The following is a 17,823-nucleotide window of genomic DNA, read 5'->3' as shown; positions in this document are numbered from 1 at the left end:
ATAATATTCTCTATTTTAGAATATATCTTCTATTCAGTTTGAGTTTGCTTTTCTACCGAATATTGTATGCTTATAAATAAAACATTTTTTTCAATTATATTTATTCAATTATTTAATATAATTAATGTTTACGTTTATAAATATATATGAACAAACAGAAACAAAATAGATTCTAATTTATGTAGCCTCATTACACATATTTATAATACAACTTAGTTTAGACAAAACTTACATGTAAAGTTATTAAATAAACCAACAAATTATGCCAAAATGATAAATTTTGTTTTAAATTTAAAAGCAATAGGATTATATCAAATTTCGAATTTTTAGATGTTGCTTTAAAAATAGATTATTTCAGTGATCTTCAATATGATTGAATTAAATTAACATTCAGATGAATTTTGTGAACTTTTCGATAAATATACTTTTTTTTAATTTAATTTTATATTAATATTTTAAATTTTGTATTTGAATACGTTCTTTTAATATATATATTTTATTTCAATTTCGAATAATTGTAATAACAAATATTGGGAAAATGCTATTGAGGAACTGTACATATACTTTGTTCATGTAATTAAAAGTATAATGATTTTTATTATAAGCTCGATATATAATTTAACCAATTTATAAAACTACTTATTATAGCATAATTCTCAGAATCAATAATTGTTGAATCATATAAATATTAAATCAATATCATGTGTTATTCGATTTCTTAATATTTTATTATTAATTCATTTGTGAAAGGCGATTGTTATCCATCATTTTTATTAGTCATTTAGAAAGTAGGTTTCTCATATGCAATGTGTAGAAATTGCATGTGGAAAATAAGGAAATGAGCATAGATTATTAATACAATGATTTCATTATATGCATTGCAACATTTGTCACCTTTCTCGATGAATGCTTTTATTGATAATAATAATTTTACTTATATAATTGTAGTTGGCACCAAGATTATTATATAATATATAAAAAATTTAACTGTCTATTTTATTTAATTCTCAAATGATTTTGTTCTGTTCATACTGGATGCAACTATGATATTTCTAAATATTATTTTTTGAGATTTAACCCAATAGTTAATACCTCTTGACTGATTTAATCACATTAATTTTTTTTACCAAAGTTAATATGTAATATATAATATTTTCCTCTTTCTATCTTATTTGATATTCGAATGATTTTGTTCTGTTCACTGGATGAGACTATAATATTTTTAAAATCTGTTCTTTAAGATTCAATCATCTTCATTGTAATACTCATTCTTATAGAAACCTAATAGATGATTAATTTTGACTGATTTAATAATATGAAAATCTTTTGCAAAAAGATTGTAACTTGAGTGCTCATGCAAATATAAATAATTGATTGCATCAATTATGACTGCCAAAATGTTATATTTTGTATCGATTTATTGTTTTTTGTTATCTACATATACTTTAAACACCTAACCAGCTATCGACTTATTTAGACATAAATCAATAAATATATTTCGTAATTTTTAGTACTTCAAAATACTAATAATATTAATCATAAATTTATTGATAATAAGCTGTTATTTGACGAGTTTTAATCAAGAATTAATTATTATAAATTTTAGTATATCTCATGAATTTGGGTAAATGAATTTTATTTTCAACAATTCCTTTCTTTTCAAAATCATAATTTTAAAGCATACAATTTTTTTTCTATGTTGATTTTATATTTATATCAAGTATTATATTTCAAGGCATTGTTAAAATCTGGTGTATTATCGTGGAAAATAGATAGTAATTTGTAGGCTAAATCGGATTAAAATTATTAAAATTATTTTAGTTAGATTATTTTTTTACTTACAATGTTATTGAAGAAGGCAGGCCCACCACACAATGTGCTGCAGAAACAACATATAAATCACTTATTAAAGAAGCACCGCATTCGAAAACCAGCACTTTATTTTCATCCAAATATTCAGCATCAGAATAATCGTACATATCAGGATACAAAATCTTTTCTGAAACAAAACAAAATCACTAGAATTACCAATTTCAAATATTTTATAAAATTCGATACACGATACACGAATTCGCAGTGCATGAATATGTCCGACTAGTGGAAGTTCTTATTTTATTAATCAATTTTAGGCAAAGCATTTTAAATATTTTGGGCGATCGATTTTAAATATATGTATGTTACGACGAATTTTTGTTACAACTGTTAATAAACATAAAATTACAAATTTACTTTCTAGAAAATTATTTCATCATATAATAAATCATATAGATATGATTTAATCTCAAAAATAATTTTTTATTTGCGCTAAAAAACTCACTGACAATCATAATCATTTGTGTAAATATTTATTCCTAATTTTAATTCACTAATTTTGCGTGATAGTAAAAATCATTTATTGCCTCATCTCCAACACGTCATATTTTTGTATTTGATATTGTACAAGAAATCAATTCAAAGATCAAGTTAAATATGTATTTAAGGAACAAGTTGAAATTTGGAAACTGCAACAAATAATATAAACACAATATTTAAACCTAATAACTGTAACGAAATAAAATATTGGAATAATAAATTTTAAAATCGATTCGATTGAAATTGAAAATATTTTCTTTAATAAATTTAGTAACCAATAGTATCTCATAATTTTGTTTAACACTAAATATTAAAAAAAAAAATTTAGTGTTAAGACGTAATCTTATCCAGTACCTCATGAAATGTCACTCGTAAGTTTTACAATAACCAAATTTTTAGAAAAGATGTAATGAAAAAAGTTATCATTTTCACAATTAAATTTATCAATATTTTTCTCAAAAATATAAATCACACGCTGTGGCAAATTTTGTTAAAATTATTAGCTTGTTTTTTAAGAAGTTTAATATGATGATTAAAACCGACCCATTTTCTTCGCTTTGTTTTGTTAAAACATTTGAGCAACATATATATATATATATATATATATATAATTAAAAAAATATTTTTTTGTTCAGATTAACTATTAACTGACTATTAACATCTTTCGACAAAAAAATTTTTTTTTGAAATGTATATGCCATAAGAATTTTATTTAAAAGCAAGAACTTTCAAATAAACAAATTTTACAAGTGTAAATATATTTTAACTTTTGGTCTTAACAGAATTTCTTTGTAAGAGTAATAATTCAGAACACGATGTGTTAAGAAAAATTGCTGAATATTAAATATTTGATTTTCACGATTTTAAATGAAACAATAAAATTAAGTAAACTATTAACAGTTATTTGTTCATTAATGGGATCCTTTAACTCATTTTATGCCAGATTTTATTTTAAATCATTTTATATGCAATTTAAATTCTATTGCAATGATTTTTTTTATTTAATTTTAATTTTCACTTCCATTTATAATTTTTTCTAGCTATTTGTATGATAATATAAAATTTTGATTAATTTTTTTTTGGTCACACAAAATTGTTTAAATATAATCCTAAATAATAATAAGTTGATGAAGTGGCGGACGTAGCTCAGAGGTAGCATGTCCGACTCACATGCCGGAGATCGTTGGTTCGACTCCTGGCGCTTCTAAATAATTGTTAATAATAAAAAGAAGTTTAGAAGATGAGAAGAACATATTGAGAAACAAGAAGAAGAATGAAAAATTGAATAGAAGATTAGGATATAAGAAGAGATAGTATATATATGATGAGTATAAGAAATATATAGGTAATTGTATAGAATATGATGAAGAATAAAATGAATAATGTATGTGGCTAAAAATGCTGTAAAGCGGAGGCCAATAAAATTTAAAAAAAAAAAAAAAAAAAATAAGTTGATGAACAAATCATAAAAATCTATAACGATTAGAAAAAATATTATAAAACTAACAGGTAAATAAATATAAAGTTGTTGTCTATTTATATCTTAAAACATTTTCACTTTTTATTTTGCAAGAATATTTTTAGAAGAAATATTTCAGAAGATTGTTGTATTTTTGATATTTTCAGATAATGATCTTCTTAAGAAAATATTAAAAATACTAAAAACTATTTTTAACTGTTATTTTTCCATTTTATCTAATTCCTAATTATATTTCCTAAATTATTTTTAATATAAATAATTAATTATTGAATATGTTTTTTATTTTTATGTACTTTTGGATGTGCACAAAATTAATATGATATTGCCTTAAAAGACGTAGTTATCATTATTACTCTGATTTTGTAGTTATAAACAAACAATCAAATATTTTTTTACAAAAACCTTCAAATCGTCAGTGATTACCTATATTTTGTGCCTAACACAAATTATGATGTTTTTTGACAAATATTTTTCATAATTTATGATTTATTTCAGTGATATGCTGATTAAGTTCCAACGCCTGGTACAATTTTTGGCATACCAAATTATTATATCAAATTTGTCAGAATTACTGTCGGTACAAGTCCGTTAACAGAATATGTAAAATGTTTACCGAGTTGATTTAGAAAAAAATATTTTTACTCTTACTTGCATATCCTAATCTTGCAATCCAAGGATATTGTCCTAGACTGGCATTTTTTCCTCCAACTATCCTATCACTTATACTGAGACCACAATCTTCATCATTGAGCAATTTCCAATTCTTATGCTGGTTTAGGTCTTCATTTGGAAGATCAGGGTCAACTTCTTCCTGTGAGTCTTCAGAATTTTGTTCATCTGGAATTTGAAATCATATATAGTACTTTTCTAATTTTTTGCTATTATTTTTTTAATATGATTATGTGGTAAACCTAAAACTTTTGATTATCCCTATGTTAGAGATGTTTAAAACAAATTTTGTGGGAATTATGAGAATTGAAAATAAAAGAAAATTTACTTGCGTTAGATAAAATGTATTTGCTATAAAAAAAAATTTAAAATTTCAAACAGTATTATATGCCTTATGAATAATATTATATAACTTATAAATACATTATTGTAAGTGGAAAGGGAAGAATGGAATTTAATCGAGGTATTTGGTGTGTATTTCTATTTGGTTTTATTAATAGATCACTTCTTTTTTTAAAATATAACTATTTTATGGTATGTAATTTATTGCAGTCACCTACTTTACAACATATTTTATTATTTGGATATTACTTTAATTTTTGCAACTTATACATTTTTTTCAGGAAATATTTTAATAAGACAAAAAATGCTATCAGAACTTGCAAAATTATTTACGAAATTCTTGTTTTTGAAGAAAATAAATGGCTGGGTTAAAGGTTTCGAAATGTTAATGGATTTTTGACGTTATTGAAAATTTTGAATTTCCTATCGTTTTCAATGTAGTTATTAGATATTCATTAATTTTTTGTTATAACTTGTGACAAATTTTAGCATTTTTAATACACTTTTAGATAAATTTATCTGAAGTTGATAACAAATGTATAAATTATAATGGTTTATTTATCGAAATAGAAGATGTGTAAAATGCATTTAGTTTAGTCCTAATGTAAATCATATTATATACTTTCGATATATGAACTTATACAAATACTATTTTCAAACACAAGTGACTATCTGCATAATACTTATAATACCTATATCAATAAATCCAATTATAATTATCTTCTTGTACATTATGAAAATAGAATTTTTTTTAGATAATTATAAGTGCTTTTAGGTAATTATAAGTATAAATTTACCCAGCAAATCCGTTGGGATCAGAAACGAAAAATGATCTCTTATAATTGTTTTTAAAAAATATTTAACATTTTTTCAATTTAATTCTTGAACAATATTCTTTTTACTTTGATTTGTGTTTTAAAGATTTCTACAAAGTCGTGTAATAGTGATTGTGTGCCATTTAACAAAATATTTAAATTATAGAGTACCAAACACAAATAATTACTAACGTTTTAAAGCAATTTTCCAAAACTAAACTATCGATTTAATAACAATATTTAATAAATATTATTTGAAAAAGCTCAATATGTATATGATTAAGAACTTAAGTAAGTATATTATATTTTAGATTATTCAGCTATTAAAATCTTTAATCGAACAAATATTTATATGATGAAATACATTGATGTTTAATGCGTTAATAATTTTCATAATTTTAAAACACCACAATTTATCCTTTTTTAATCCATTATTTCTATTTTATTCGTAAACTTTCTAGTCAAACAACTTTTTCCATGTTCTTGTGCCTTGTCTATCAAGTTCCTGTATTTTTTCTCTAGAAAGTTGGCGATCATCTTTATTTTTTCATTCACAATTTTAATCTTTTCATTACTTCTATTTTAATACTGCTCCCATTATTTTGATACCTTTGATATTTTGTAGAAAGGATATGGATCCGATCTAGTTTTCCAATTAATCAAAATGCACATGTAACTATTACTCACTAATACTTGCCCTTTTTACTGCATTTATATTTTTAATTTCATGTATGACCAAAACCAAGTTTTAACCAACATTTGTTTTGATTTTCTCATATTTTATTACCAAATTTTTTGGTTTATCGTTAACCAGTTTGTAGATACCTTATTTAGTGTAAGCCTCGAAATTTCATTATTTTAATGTATAATGTAGTTATTCTGGCACATATGTTTTGAATAACCGATGTAAATTTGCTTTTAAATTCTGATGAATAAATGATTTTAATAATTCAGTAAAGCCTCTAGTGCGATTTTTAGGAATTTGCATCAAAATTTTAGTTGATGCTCAAAAACAAATATTTTATTTCTTTAAATAAAATCGATGTTATATAACTTAAACGTTTTTTTTACTCTTGGTATTAGTCTTTTGCATTACATGTTAGATATTTTATATTAGTACTTTTATATATAATATAGAAAAACATTATCTTATTATACATGACAAAAATACAAAAGTTTTGAAATCTCATATACCTCAGAATTTTATAATTTTTGATGTAATTTGGTGCCTATTTCATGATTGGTATTAATATTAAAATTAATACAGAATTCGTGTATAATTTTTAGGTCTATCTCAAAATTATATAAAATTTTGTATTTCAGTGTTATATTTTATATTCAGTGTTATATTTTATTAAATAAATGATACTACTTTTATTATTAAATGATTGGTAATAATATTAAAGCCAGTACAAAATTCAAGTGTAATTTTTACAAATCTGCTTAATAAACGTATTTTATGCTATATCCTAGTTATTTATTGCTCATTTATTTAATAAAATAACCGACGTGCATTACATTTCATAACTAAATAATGTCTATTGATTTAATATTAATATAATAAGTTATTACAAAACTCATGTGTGATTCTTGTGAATCTGCCTCGGATTATTATTTTTTGATAGTTATTTTTAGTGGGTATTTTATAAAATATCTTATTTATTTTATTTCTTTAATAAATGATTTGTATCAATATTAAAGTCAGTACAAAGCCCTTGTATAATTTTTGAAAATATGCATCGGAATTTTATCAGATTTGGTCTTGATATTAATAAATGTTTGCTCTTAAATGAAGAAGTAATTCATGCAATATTTATTTTATTAGTAAATGTTTGGTATTTTATTCCAGTAAAAAATTCAAATGTAACTGTTATAAAACTGTTTCAAATTAATTGTATGTTCTAGATATTTGTTGCTTATTTTATTAAACCACCGACGAGTATTTAATATCATAATTAAATAATTTTATTAACATTGACGTGTGAGCCATGTGTGATTTTTGTGGATCTGCTTCAAAATTTTATTGTGTGCTATTTTGTTGAATGACCGATATAAAATTGATTTTTTTATAATTACATGAAGATTATTAACATAGACAAAACTCAAGTGTTTTTATTATTTGTTCTCAAAATTTATTATTTCATTGTATATTCTGGTTAGTTGGTTGTTATTTTATGCGATAACTGGTGCGCATTTTGTTTCATTTTTTAATTGGTAGTAAAATTAAATTGAGTACAAAATACAGTATATTTTTTGTATTTTATTTTATTGTCAGGCTTAATTGTTATTTTTGAAATGTTGCAAAGCTTTTTTAATCATTTTTTTTAATTATTTCTTAAGTGTATTAATAATCTTTTCAAGAGTTTTTATTATATTGTTGTCCTGTTTCACCTACATAAACAGCATCGCAATCTTTACAGTCAATTTTATAAACATGTGGTGGAAGTATATTCATAAGGATTCATTATCATAATCAATTTATTATTTATTGTTTGGAAAAGTAGTTGAAAAAAACCACAATATAATATTTTTACTGTGATTGTATTAAATAAATAGGGCCTATAGGGCTAGTCTATAGGTTTTATAGTCACTAATATGAACACGAATAAGTACAAATTATATATAATTATGGTATTAATTAATTTTTTTTGTCTAAATACTATTGTCAGTCAAATTTCTGCAATTCAATTAAATCCATAAGTGTATCAATAAAATGAGTTTTTTGTGTTTTTGGGATGAAATATATTGTAAATCTCTTTTAAGCGTTTTTTTTTTTAAATATCTTTTAAGAATATTAATATTTTTTTCAAGAGTTTTATTAAATATTATCCTGTTACACCTATATAAACAATATCGCAATCTTCACAGTCAATTTCATAAACATATGGTAGGCGTATTATTCAAAAGGATACATTATCACTATCAATTTATTATTTATTGCTTGGAAGTGGTTAAAACATTTCACAATATAATATGTTTACTATTAAAAATTTATCTTATATTGCTAGATTTTGTGGAAAAGTGATTATATTAAGTATTCGGCTAGTTTATAGGTTTTATATAGTCACTAATATGAATACAAAATACAAATTTATAATCATGGTAATAATTACGTTTGTTTTTTGTCAAATACTATTGTCAGTCAAATATATGAATTTTAATTAAATCATTAAGTGTATCTATAAAATGAGTTTATTGTGTTTTTTGGGATAAAATATTTTGTATCAATTATCAATTTCTATTTTGATTCATCATTTTAATAAACCCCCAAATAATAATTTTTATCAACACTTTCTAAATAATTCAAACCAAATAGGATTTTATATTTATATAATTTATAAATCAGAATGATGAAGCACTTAAGTTTCTATCTGGAAATTTTGAAATAACGAGTCATTGTGAAATTTTTTTAAAAATTGAAATAGTTAATTACGATAAATATTCAGTAATTATTAAGTTTACATACATTTTAAAAAAAATCTGCTCTTGAACAATTGATATGCAAAAAAGATATTGATGTTATTTTATTGTTTGTTTATTATTATACAATTTAAACAAGAGTTGTGATGACAAAAATTTAAATTTTTGGACACTTGTGTAGAAAACCTTGAAAATTTGTCAACAAACGACAATCTGACGTTTGTGGCGACTTCAGTCTATTAAAAAATGCCAAAATATATTACAATTTATAACCAATATGAAAAAAAAACTAATAATTTGCATGAATCAATTTGCAAATTTTTGTCTCTTTTTAACGTATATATTTCAGACCTTACGTTTTATTTCTTATGTATCATAATATAAATATCATTGAGGTTTAATACAACTTGTATATAAAATGTATTATCTATGAATTTTATTACTATTTTGAATATATTTTATTTTAATTGGTATACTTATGACGCATTAGTTTTTTGCTTAAACTATAAGCATTTTTCAAAATCTGCAAATTAAATTTTTATTATGCTTGTATATATTTAACTCAAGAGAGAGGATATAATTTATTTTTAAGAGAATGTCGTCTTCACTCAAATTTTTATTCATTTAAATAATAAATTTGTTGTATAAATTATGTCGTGTAAAATAAATACATCAATAGAAAACTAATAAAATTACAGTTTACGGCGTTATTCTTATAAAGGCTCATCGGTTGAGAGAATCATTTTTTTCTAAAAGTACTTATTTTGCATTACCTCAATATAATATAACTTAATGAAAACTATTATCTATATGATTCATTACTATTTTGAATATGTTTTAATTGACACATCTGTGACGTATTATGATATATTTTTGCCTTAATAAGCATTTTGCAAAGTCTACAAATAAAATTGTTATCATGCTTGTATATATTTAACTCAAGAGAGGATATAATTTATTTTTTAGAGAATGTCGTCTTCAATCCAATTTTTATTCCTTTAAATAATAAATTTGTTGTATAAATTATGTCGTGTAAAATAAATACATACTAATAAAATTACAGTCAAGAACGTTATATTTTTAAAGGCTCCTCATTGATTGGAAATCTTTTTTTAAAAAAAAATATTTATTTGGCATTACCTTAATCTATGAAAATCATATATAAATACGTAAGAATTATTTTGAATTCAGCGGATAAAGATATATGGTTTAACTTTAAATTATTTTTCACCCTTTAGTAATATTTCAAATGGTTTACGATATAATTCGATAAGAATTTAGGTTCTTCATTTTTCTCACTACCATATCAATGAATTTTTATGGAATCTCAAGTAAATTAGAATATTTATTTCTATTCATTGAATGGATTATGTAAAATACCTGAATAATGTAGCAAATCTCTTGGAAATATCGGAAAAAATGCTTTTTAGACGACAAATCCAATTTTTATTTTAAATAATTCAATATTACATTTTTTTTAAATTGTATTAGTTTTTTATTTTCACTGATGAACACGTTTCTCCGAATTACAATATACTAAGTAAAATTTTCTTATATAATAATTAAATCCTAAGTAAAATAAAAGTAACTACCCATAATGTAAATTGAAACAATGAAACAAATTACTGAATTTTAGGCGTTTTTTAGTATAAGTTCAATTTTATATTCGATGGATTTCAGAATATATTAGGGATTTTTATGCAAATTTTAAAATATAAAATTAAGACCAACATTCTGTGTAAAAATGATAAAATTACGAAGACATAATAAATATGAGCAAGAATATATTTAAACAAATGTGTCACATATACGAAATAAAATATGTATAATATGTTTTTAGTTTTAAATAGTATTAATTAATTTTCATACGATTTATTAAACTTCTGACCTAATTATTTAATTTAAATAAATACCATCTTACCTGATGCTGCGAGTTCAAACAAAATCGCAAAGAAAATTATTATTTTCCACGGGTTTGACCTAAATCTGAAAAATCAATTTTGATTGAAAAAAGTTCATTATACAACACACTATCAATTTAATTCTTTAATTAGAAGAATATAAATTATTTTTTAGATTTATTAGGTTCATTATTCACAAGAACTAACTCACTTTTTTGAGAGATTCATAATTGAATTTTTTTTTTTGAATATTCATCTATGTAATAAATAATTGAAAATAAGTTATGAGTTATTGTTCATATCGTTATCTTCGATATGGTATAATTTCCGAAACTAATTTTGAAATATATAAAATGTGAATATAATTATTTACTGATCTGAATTTGATTATATGAATTTTCAATAGGTTTCTGTAATTTTATCGTGGACTAACTTTACATTACACTTGGCATCATTTTAGAATATTTTTTTATAACCTTATTAATTTATTTATGTAAATGAGAATATATATGTGTGTGTGTGTAAAATTTGAGGGCAATTACATTGGTTAATTGTTTTTTATATATGGTTAAGGATCTTCAACTAAAATTATGATTCCAGTTGGAATAAAGTTATGAATATAATAATTTTAAATAAATAAAGTATTATTATATTATTTACAAATTGGCATTAGACAAATCTTTTGAAGATAATTAACAGCAACTGAAATGCCCATACAATTAATTTTTTTTTTAATTTTCTGAAATTTGAATTCATCATTTATAGACCTCATGCTACAGTATATGTCCCACTTTTAGGACATAACTGAATGTATTGTAAATTCCTTAGCTTTTTATTTTCTACTTTATCAACAGATAAATTTGAAATTATGTACATTCCAAAAATTAAATAATTTAATAATATTTAATAAAATACATATTAAATATTAAATTTTTTATTGTATTTTTTTCATAATTATAATACAGTTTATATTTATAATTTTATGTTTTTTTCTCTAGCTTAATCAATTATATTGAGTTCTAATTTTAGTTTGATTTTTATTTAAATTATGGTTGAAATTTTTTATATAAAATTTAATATAGAGACATCTCTATAATCAATTAAATATAGAAATAAATAAAGAAATAACGTTACTGTTTACATTATTTACTTTTAATTATTTCGGCCTAAAACTGTTCATCTTATGACGAATTACTGTTTTCAAAATATATTTTGCAATACCATAGCAACTTTAGTAAATACCTTTGGGCATATAATGCAGGAGATTATTAAATAATCTTTTTAGAACTTTTTATGAAATATAAGAAAACATGACTTCTTTGTCAAATTTATAGTAAGTTTTTTCTAAAAAATCTTGAAGAAGTAAAATGTATCTGTTTCTATAAATCATTTCCGATAATTCAAGGTTTCCAGTAAAATTAAACTGCAATATTGGTTTGTAAACATTTGTATCAATACCAAAACCATAATTATATTTAAATATTTCTATATTGTGTACTCTAAATATTTAGTTGCTATACTACATAGTATTATTTTTACGTAATTATTTATTTATGGTAGTTTGAATATCAAACAAAATGTACAAAATTAATATGATGTACGAGCAAATGTTGCTCGCTTCTTAATTAAAATAAACAATGAAATGCATTCTTATAATTCTACTTATGGGATTATAAATTTGTATTTATTGGTTAATCTAAGCTAATAATTTAACTAGTTGAATAAATTATATTATTTATTTCACTAGTTGTGATAATCTAATAACAACTACATTATTTTGTTATTTTTGTGCTAATTATTTTTTTTCTGTTGCTATTAAATGAATTTTATTATTTAACATTTTTGTATACAAAATTTGGTAATAAATGTTTAATTGAGCAACACAAATTGATACAAAAAAGAAAATTCAATAATCATAATTTTCAAAAGTTTGAGAAATATTCATAACTTCTCATTATCAATTATTTATAGATTATTTGTATTAAACAATTTGACCATATTTTTGTAATTATTTGTTAAACTTTCACTTTTTGTAATTAGGAGTATTCTGATCTTAAGAATATTTTTGCATTCTATTGTTTTCCATAAGTTCAACTACTCCTTAATTTTAATTATGAAATATTTCTTATATATTAATATATTCATAATGTGGTAATATCATTTTAGCTCGAAATGAAATTCAATTTGTATTTATTAAATATGATACATGTTCTCAACACGTTTTATTAGACGATTTTTTAAATTTTATTCAACTGAAACTTCATTTTCTGCTAGAATTTTTTGTAAATTTAATTTTAAATCTACTAAAAATGAAAATAATATAATAATCAGAATTTATATGTTATTTCTTACAACTGATCTTATGTTATCTATTAACTTAAATAATGGTATTTTCTATGCATAGAAATATGAACATGTTCATAGAATTCCATGAATATTTCATTTTTTAGTAAATTATATATTAAATTGTTTTATTCATTCTATGTTCAATTTTCAATAATGATAGGCAGATTTTTCTAAAAAAAATTGGTCGTTTAATATTAATATTGTTGCCCTGTACATATAAGCATAAAAATATTTTTGAAAATCAATTATATAGAAAATAGCCATTCGCAAAAACATTGCAAATATACTTAATTTTTAAATCATCTATCAATTACTATTTCAATTCCTAAGTAGAAGTTTTTAGAACTATTCCCTTAAAGTGATAGATTCGTCCTAATTCTTGTACAAATTGTTTTATAAATATTTTTAGCAAATTTATAATTTTATTTCTATTACGACCACTTGAGGTCAAATATCTGCTAGTCATGAATAAAGTTCGATGAATAAAAAAATGTTGCATATGTATAATGATTTGCAATTTTGTTATATGTAAAGATTTATATTTTTTTTATAAAATAGCAAAAATATGATGTGTATTTGAATATCGCAATTTGGTAAAAAATGAAATATTTTATTAAATCACGGGCGCTTATTAATGACTTGAAGTCGCATAATGGATTTTCATTCCAATTATTCTGCACTGTTAAAAGTTTGTATCATTTTTATAAATTTTTGAAGTTTCAAACAGAAACTTGTAAACAAATATAGGCGTGTTTAATTAAAATTCATACGTGTAGTTTGAAATGTCAGGTTTTTCATAGCTTTTGAAAATTGGGCATTGTAATTTTATTAACAACAAATTAACTAACTCAATAACCAACTAATTGATTCCATGATGTAATGCACAAATATGTATATATATATATATATATATATATATATATTTATTGAAATTGTTTATTTCGACTTTGAAACATATTATTAAAATTTCAGCCACAAGAAGAAAAAAGAAAGAAAGAAAGAAATAAAGAAAGTAAATACAAAATCGTCTTTAATTGTACCTTTTCAGCTATTATTGACAATTTGAAAACAAATATTTTGTTCCAAAAACAAAAAAATATATAAGGATTTTAAATTATATAGAATTACAAATATCTGATATATTGAATTTAAAAGTGCAATCAAGTAAAATAAATATTTCCGAAATCTAAAAAAGAAATGCTCAAGTGGAAAATTTTTTTTCGAGTATTAAAAAAATCAGACTCATACGTAATGTATTTTTAATAACTGTAAAAAGCAAAGAAGAACTTCTCTTATTTACGCACTGATAAATAACTGGGATTCAGCAAACCGTCTTAGGTCAGCATTTTTTCCCAATATATATAAAAATTGGACTATATATAAAATATATATATAACATATATATATATAAGAAATATATCTTGTGAATTTAAATTAATATAGTCATATATGTATACATCATTTTATCTGGAAATGAATGTTATATTGTATTGATTAAATATGACACATGTTTTCAACACGTTTTATTAGACGATTTTTTAAATTATATTCAACCGAAACTTCATTTTCTGCTAGGAGTTTTTGTAAATTTAATTTTATATCTACTAAAAATGAAAATAATATAATAATCTGAATTAATATGTTATTTTTACAACTGATTTTATGTTATCCATTTAAACCTAAGTAATCGTATTTTAAGTGTATATGTTCATAGAATTTCATGAATATTTCATTTTTTATTAAATTATATATTAAATTGTTTTATTCACTCTGTTTAATTTTCAATAATGATTTTCTTAAAATAATTGGTCGTTTAATATTACAGTAGAAAAATGCTAAAAAATTAAAAAAGTGCCAAAAATCAAACATTTAATAGATTTGGACTCGGATTCCCCAGAACTTTATCCATGTTAGATTCAGGATAATATGAATATCAATATATAGACGGAAATTTATATCATAAGTGATTCGTAAATAATCACAAGTTTAAAAAAATATCATTAAAATCGGTGAGTGTCTAATCATAAATGTATGGAAAAATTTCAAAGAAAATATTAAGGGCTTATAGTAAGTTCCCAATAGTATATGTGACCAATGAAACCAATTTTAAATACAGCATAAATAGAATATGTTAAAATAGGACGTAATAGCAAATACGATATAACAAATTTATAAAAGTCACTTGGTTATTCATTATAAATTTTGTAATGTACTCATTTATTCAAATCTTTAATTATTTTATTTTATTTATTACTTAAGTTTAAAAAAACACTTTAATCAATAGTATTGATCCATCATATTCAAATTTCCGGATTTTATTTAATTTTGGATTGATATGAATTTTTTATAACAAAAGGTGTGAAATGTTGGTTGTCAAATAGATTCAAATTTCTATCAGGTTATATATATATTATATATATATATATATATATATATATATAACACATATCTACTAGCTGGCCTTATTAAAATCCACCTGATAGAAATTTGAATCCGTTTGACAACCAACTATATATATATATATATATATATATATATATATATTATATATATATATATATGTACATATAATGTATATATATTTATATATATATATATATATATGAAAATTATAATTATATTGACACTATAAATATAATCAGAATCTGAATATTAAATCTAAACTGAATCTGCTGGAAAAGCATTTTCTGCCATTTCTTAGCTAACCATCAGTGCTTGCCTTCAAATTTATAATATTTGAATTACCATTTTTTATATTCTACTTAATTTTACATTAAATGTTTACATTTTATTTAAAAAAATTACTTTTCTACGGTCGGACGTTAGCAACGACCCAATCCACAAAACTGCTGACCCTCGTATAGACCCCCGGAAGGTCCGCCGTTCCGCAACGCCGGGGTCCAAATGATACTATGCCAGCCAGGAGGTACCTCTCGTTTGGGCTCTCCATTACTAAAGGACCGCCACTGTCTCCTGATATAGAACAAAATTGTTAAAAAAATTCAGAGCAAAAAAGCTTATCTTATTATCTTCTATCATTATGAGCGCAAACTAGTTGGTATTGGTATTTTGCCTTGAAGCAAGTTACATGAACTTCCCGAGTTATGTAAATAATCGACTTAATCCATGACAAGTAAATTAATTTATAAGTAGTTAAAAATATTCGAAGTGGATTTATTACACATTATTGAAAATCGAACACGTCAACCGGTCGGAGTATTTTTAAAAGCAAATTTTCAAAAACCAATAATTTTTATATTTGAACCAGTTTCCGTAGGATATTAATGGTTTCGTATGTTCATTAAGACCAAGTACTCCATCGTTATACCAAGTAAATCGTCTAATTTTAATTTTATCAAATGTCCAAAGAACAACTCATTTTCTCAAACTTTGATGAATTTTTAAAATTAAACTACTTGTCGTAAGGCCGTAATATTTCAGTAAGTTCTATAAGACCATGATATATATCGCCAAAATAAGTTCCATAAAAATTGGCTCAAATTTTTTTTCAACAGTTAACAAGAAAACGGCTCGGTAGATTTTTACCTAAAACTGATCAGTATCATTCCCAACTAATATATTTCGAACAGTTTTTGATTTTTTTAAATCGATTCGGTAGTTTGAGCTTAAATGTGGACGTAAAGGTTTAACACTTTTTCCAAATTACAAAGAAATGGCTTGGCAGATCATCACACAAAACTGACAAACGATAGTCCTCATTGAGATACATCAAATGGCTTTTTAATTCGGTCCAGCCGTTTTTAAGAAAACATCGATCAAAGGTCTAAAAGTAGTCGTAGACGAAAAATTTTCACTTATCTGCGATTTACAAAGAAACGGCCCGACCTATCGTCGCACAAAACTTAGAAATGCTAGTTCTCATCGAGATACATCGAATGGCTTTTAAATTTTTTAAATCGGTCCAGCCGTTTTGGAGAAAACGTCGATTTACGGTAAAAAATCTGTTCACACACACACACACACTTCTTCTAAATTTGGTCTCATTCGATTCAGAATGGCTTGAAACGTCGAGAAAGCATAAAATTAGCGAATCGGATTTCTTGATAAAAACATAAACTTCTCCTTCGGGAAGTTCAAAAAAATCAGAGCAAAAAAGCTTATCTTATTTATTGTCCCATTTGAACGAAAATAGTTTTATTCTAATTTTAAATTTTTAAAGAAAATCTTAAATAATTTTATTGTTATTTACATTTACAGTAGTATTTAAATAAATAATTAAATGATTGATCCAAATATTGTACTATCTAGTGTGCAGCAAAAATTTCCTTCAAAGTTAGAAAAAAATAAATATCATTAATTTTTTCAAAATGCTCTTAAAATTTCAACTTTTTGATCCTTTGATTTTAGCATTCAGAACACTCATCTGCTAATTTTCAAATGAAAATATTTATAATAAATGTATTCATTAAATAGAAAACTGACTTATTTAGATTACATCAATTTATATATTTTTATCTCTCGTATTATTTTGATTCAA

General features: G+C 22.9%; 1 protein-coding gene across 1 annotated transcript; it reads right to left on the bottom strand.

Annotated features, from left to right (window-relative positions):
• Positions 1-1,838: 1,838 nt before the first annotated feature.
• On the bottom strand, positions 1,839-6,195 carry LOC113373655 (phenoloxidase-activating factor 3-like). Its single transcript, XM_026613939.1, has 3 exons — positions 6,126-6,195; positions 4,481-4,669; positions 1,839-1,999 (listed from the first exon to the last, which is right to left on the bottom strand). The coding sequence occupies exons 1-3, from the start codon at positions 6,193-6,195 to the stop codon at positions 1,839-1,841; spliced, it is 420 nt and encodes a 139-aa protein (XP_026469724.1).
• Positions 6,196-17,823: the final 11,628 nt, after the last annotated feature.

The sequence above is a fragment of the Ctenocephalides felis genome, unplaced genomic scaffold (assembly GCF_003426905.1).
Source record: "Ctenocephalides felis isolate EL2017-DRISC unplaced genomic scaffold, ASM342690v1 CF-g0.4_SCAFFOLD_01604, whole genome shotgun sequence".
Taxonomy (NCBI): Eukaryota; Metazoa; Arthropoda; class Insecta; order Siphonaptera; family Pulicidae; genus Ctenocephalides; species Ctenocephalides felis.
Note: the sequence above shows the minus strand (reverse complement) of the source record. Positions and strands in the feature narration are given on the sequence as shown.

Bases quoted from the DNA above. Each gene is read 5' to 3' on its own strand.
- LOC113373655 (XM_026613939.1), bottom strand. From the start codon at position 6,195: ATGATCGCCAACTTTCTAGAGAAAAAATACAGGAACTTGATAGACAAG. The intron at 4,670-6,125 runs GTTTGACTAGAA...TTCAAATTCCAG, and splicing joins ACAAGAACATGGAAAAAGTT to ATGAACAAAATTCTGAAGAC. The intron at 2,000-4,480 runs GTAAGAGTAAAA...GTTTTGTTTCAG, and splicing joins TGCAAGATTAGGATATGCAA to AAAAGATTTTGTATCCTGAT.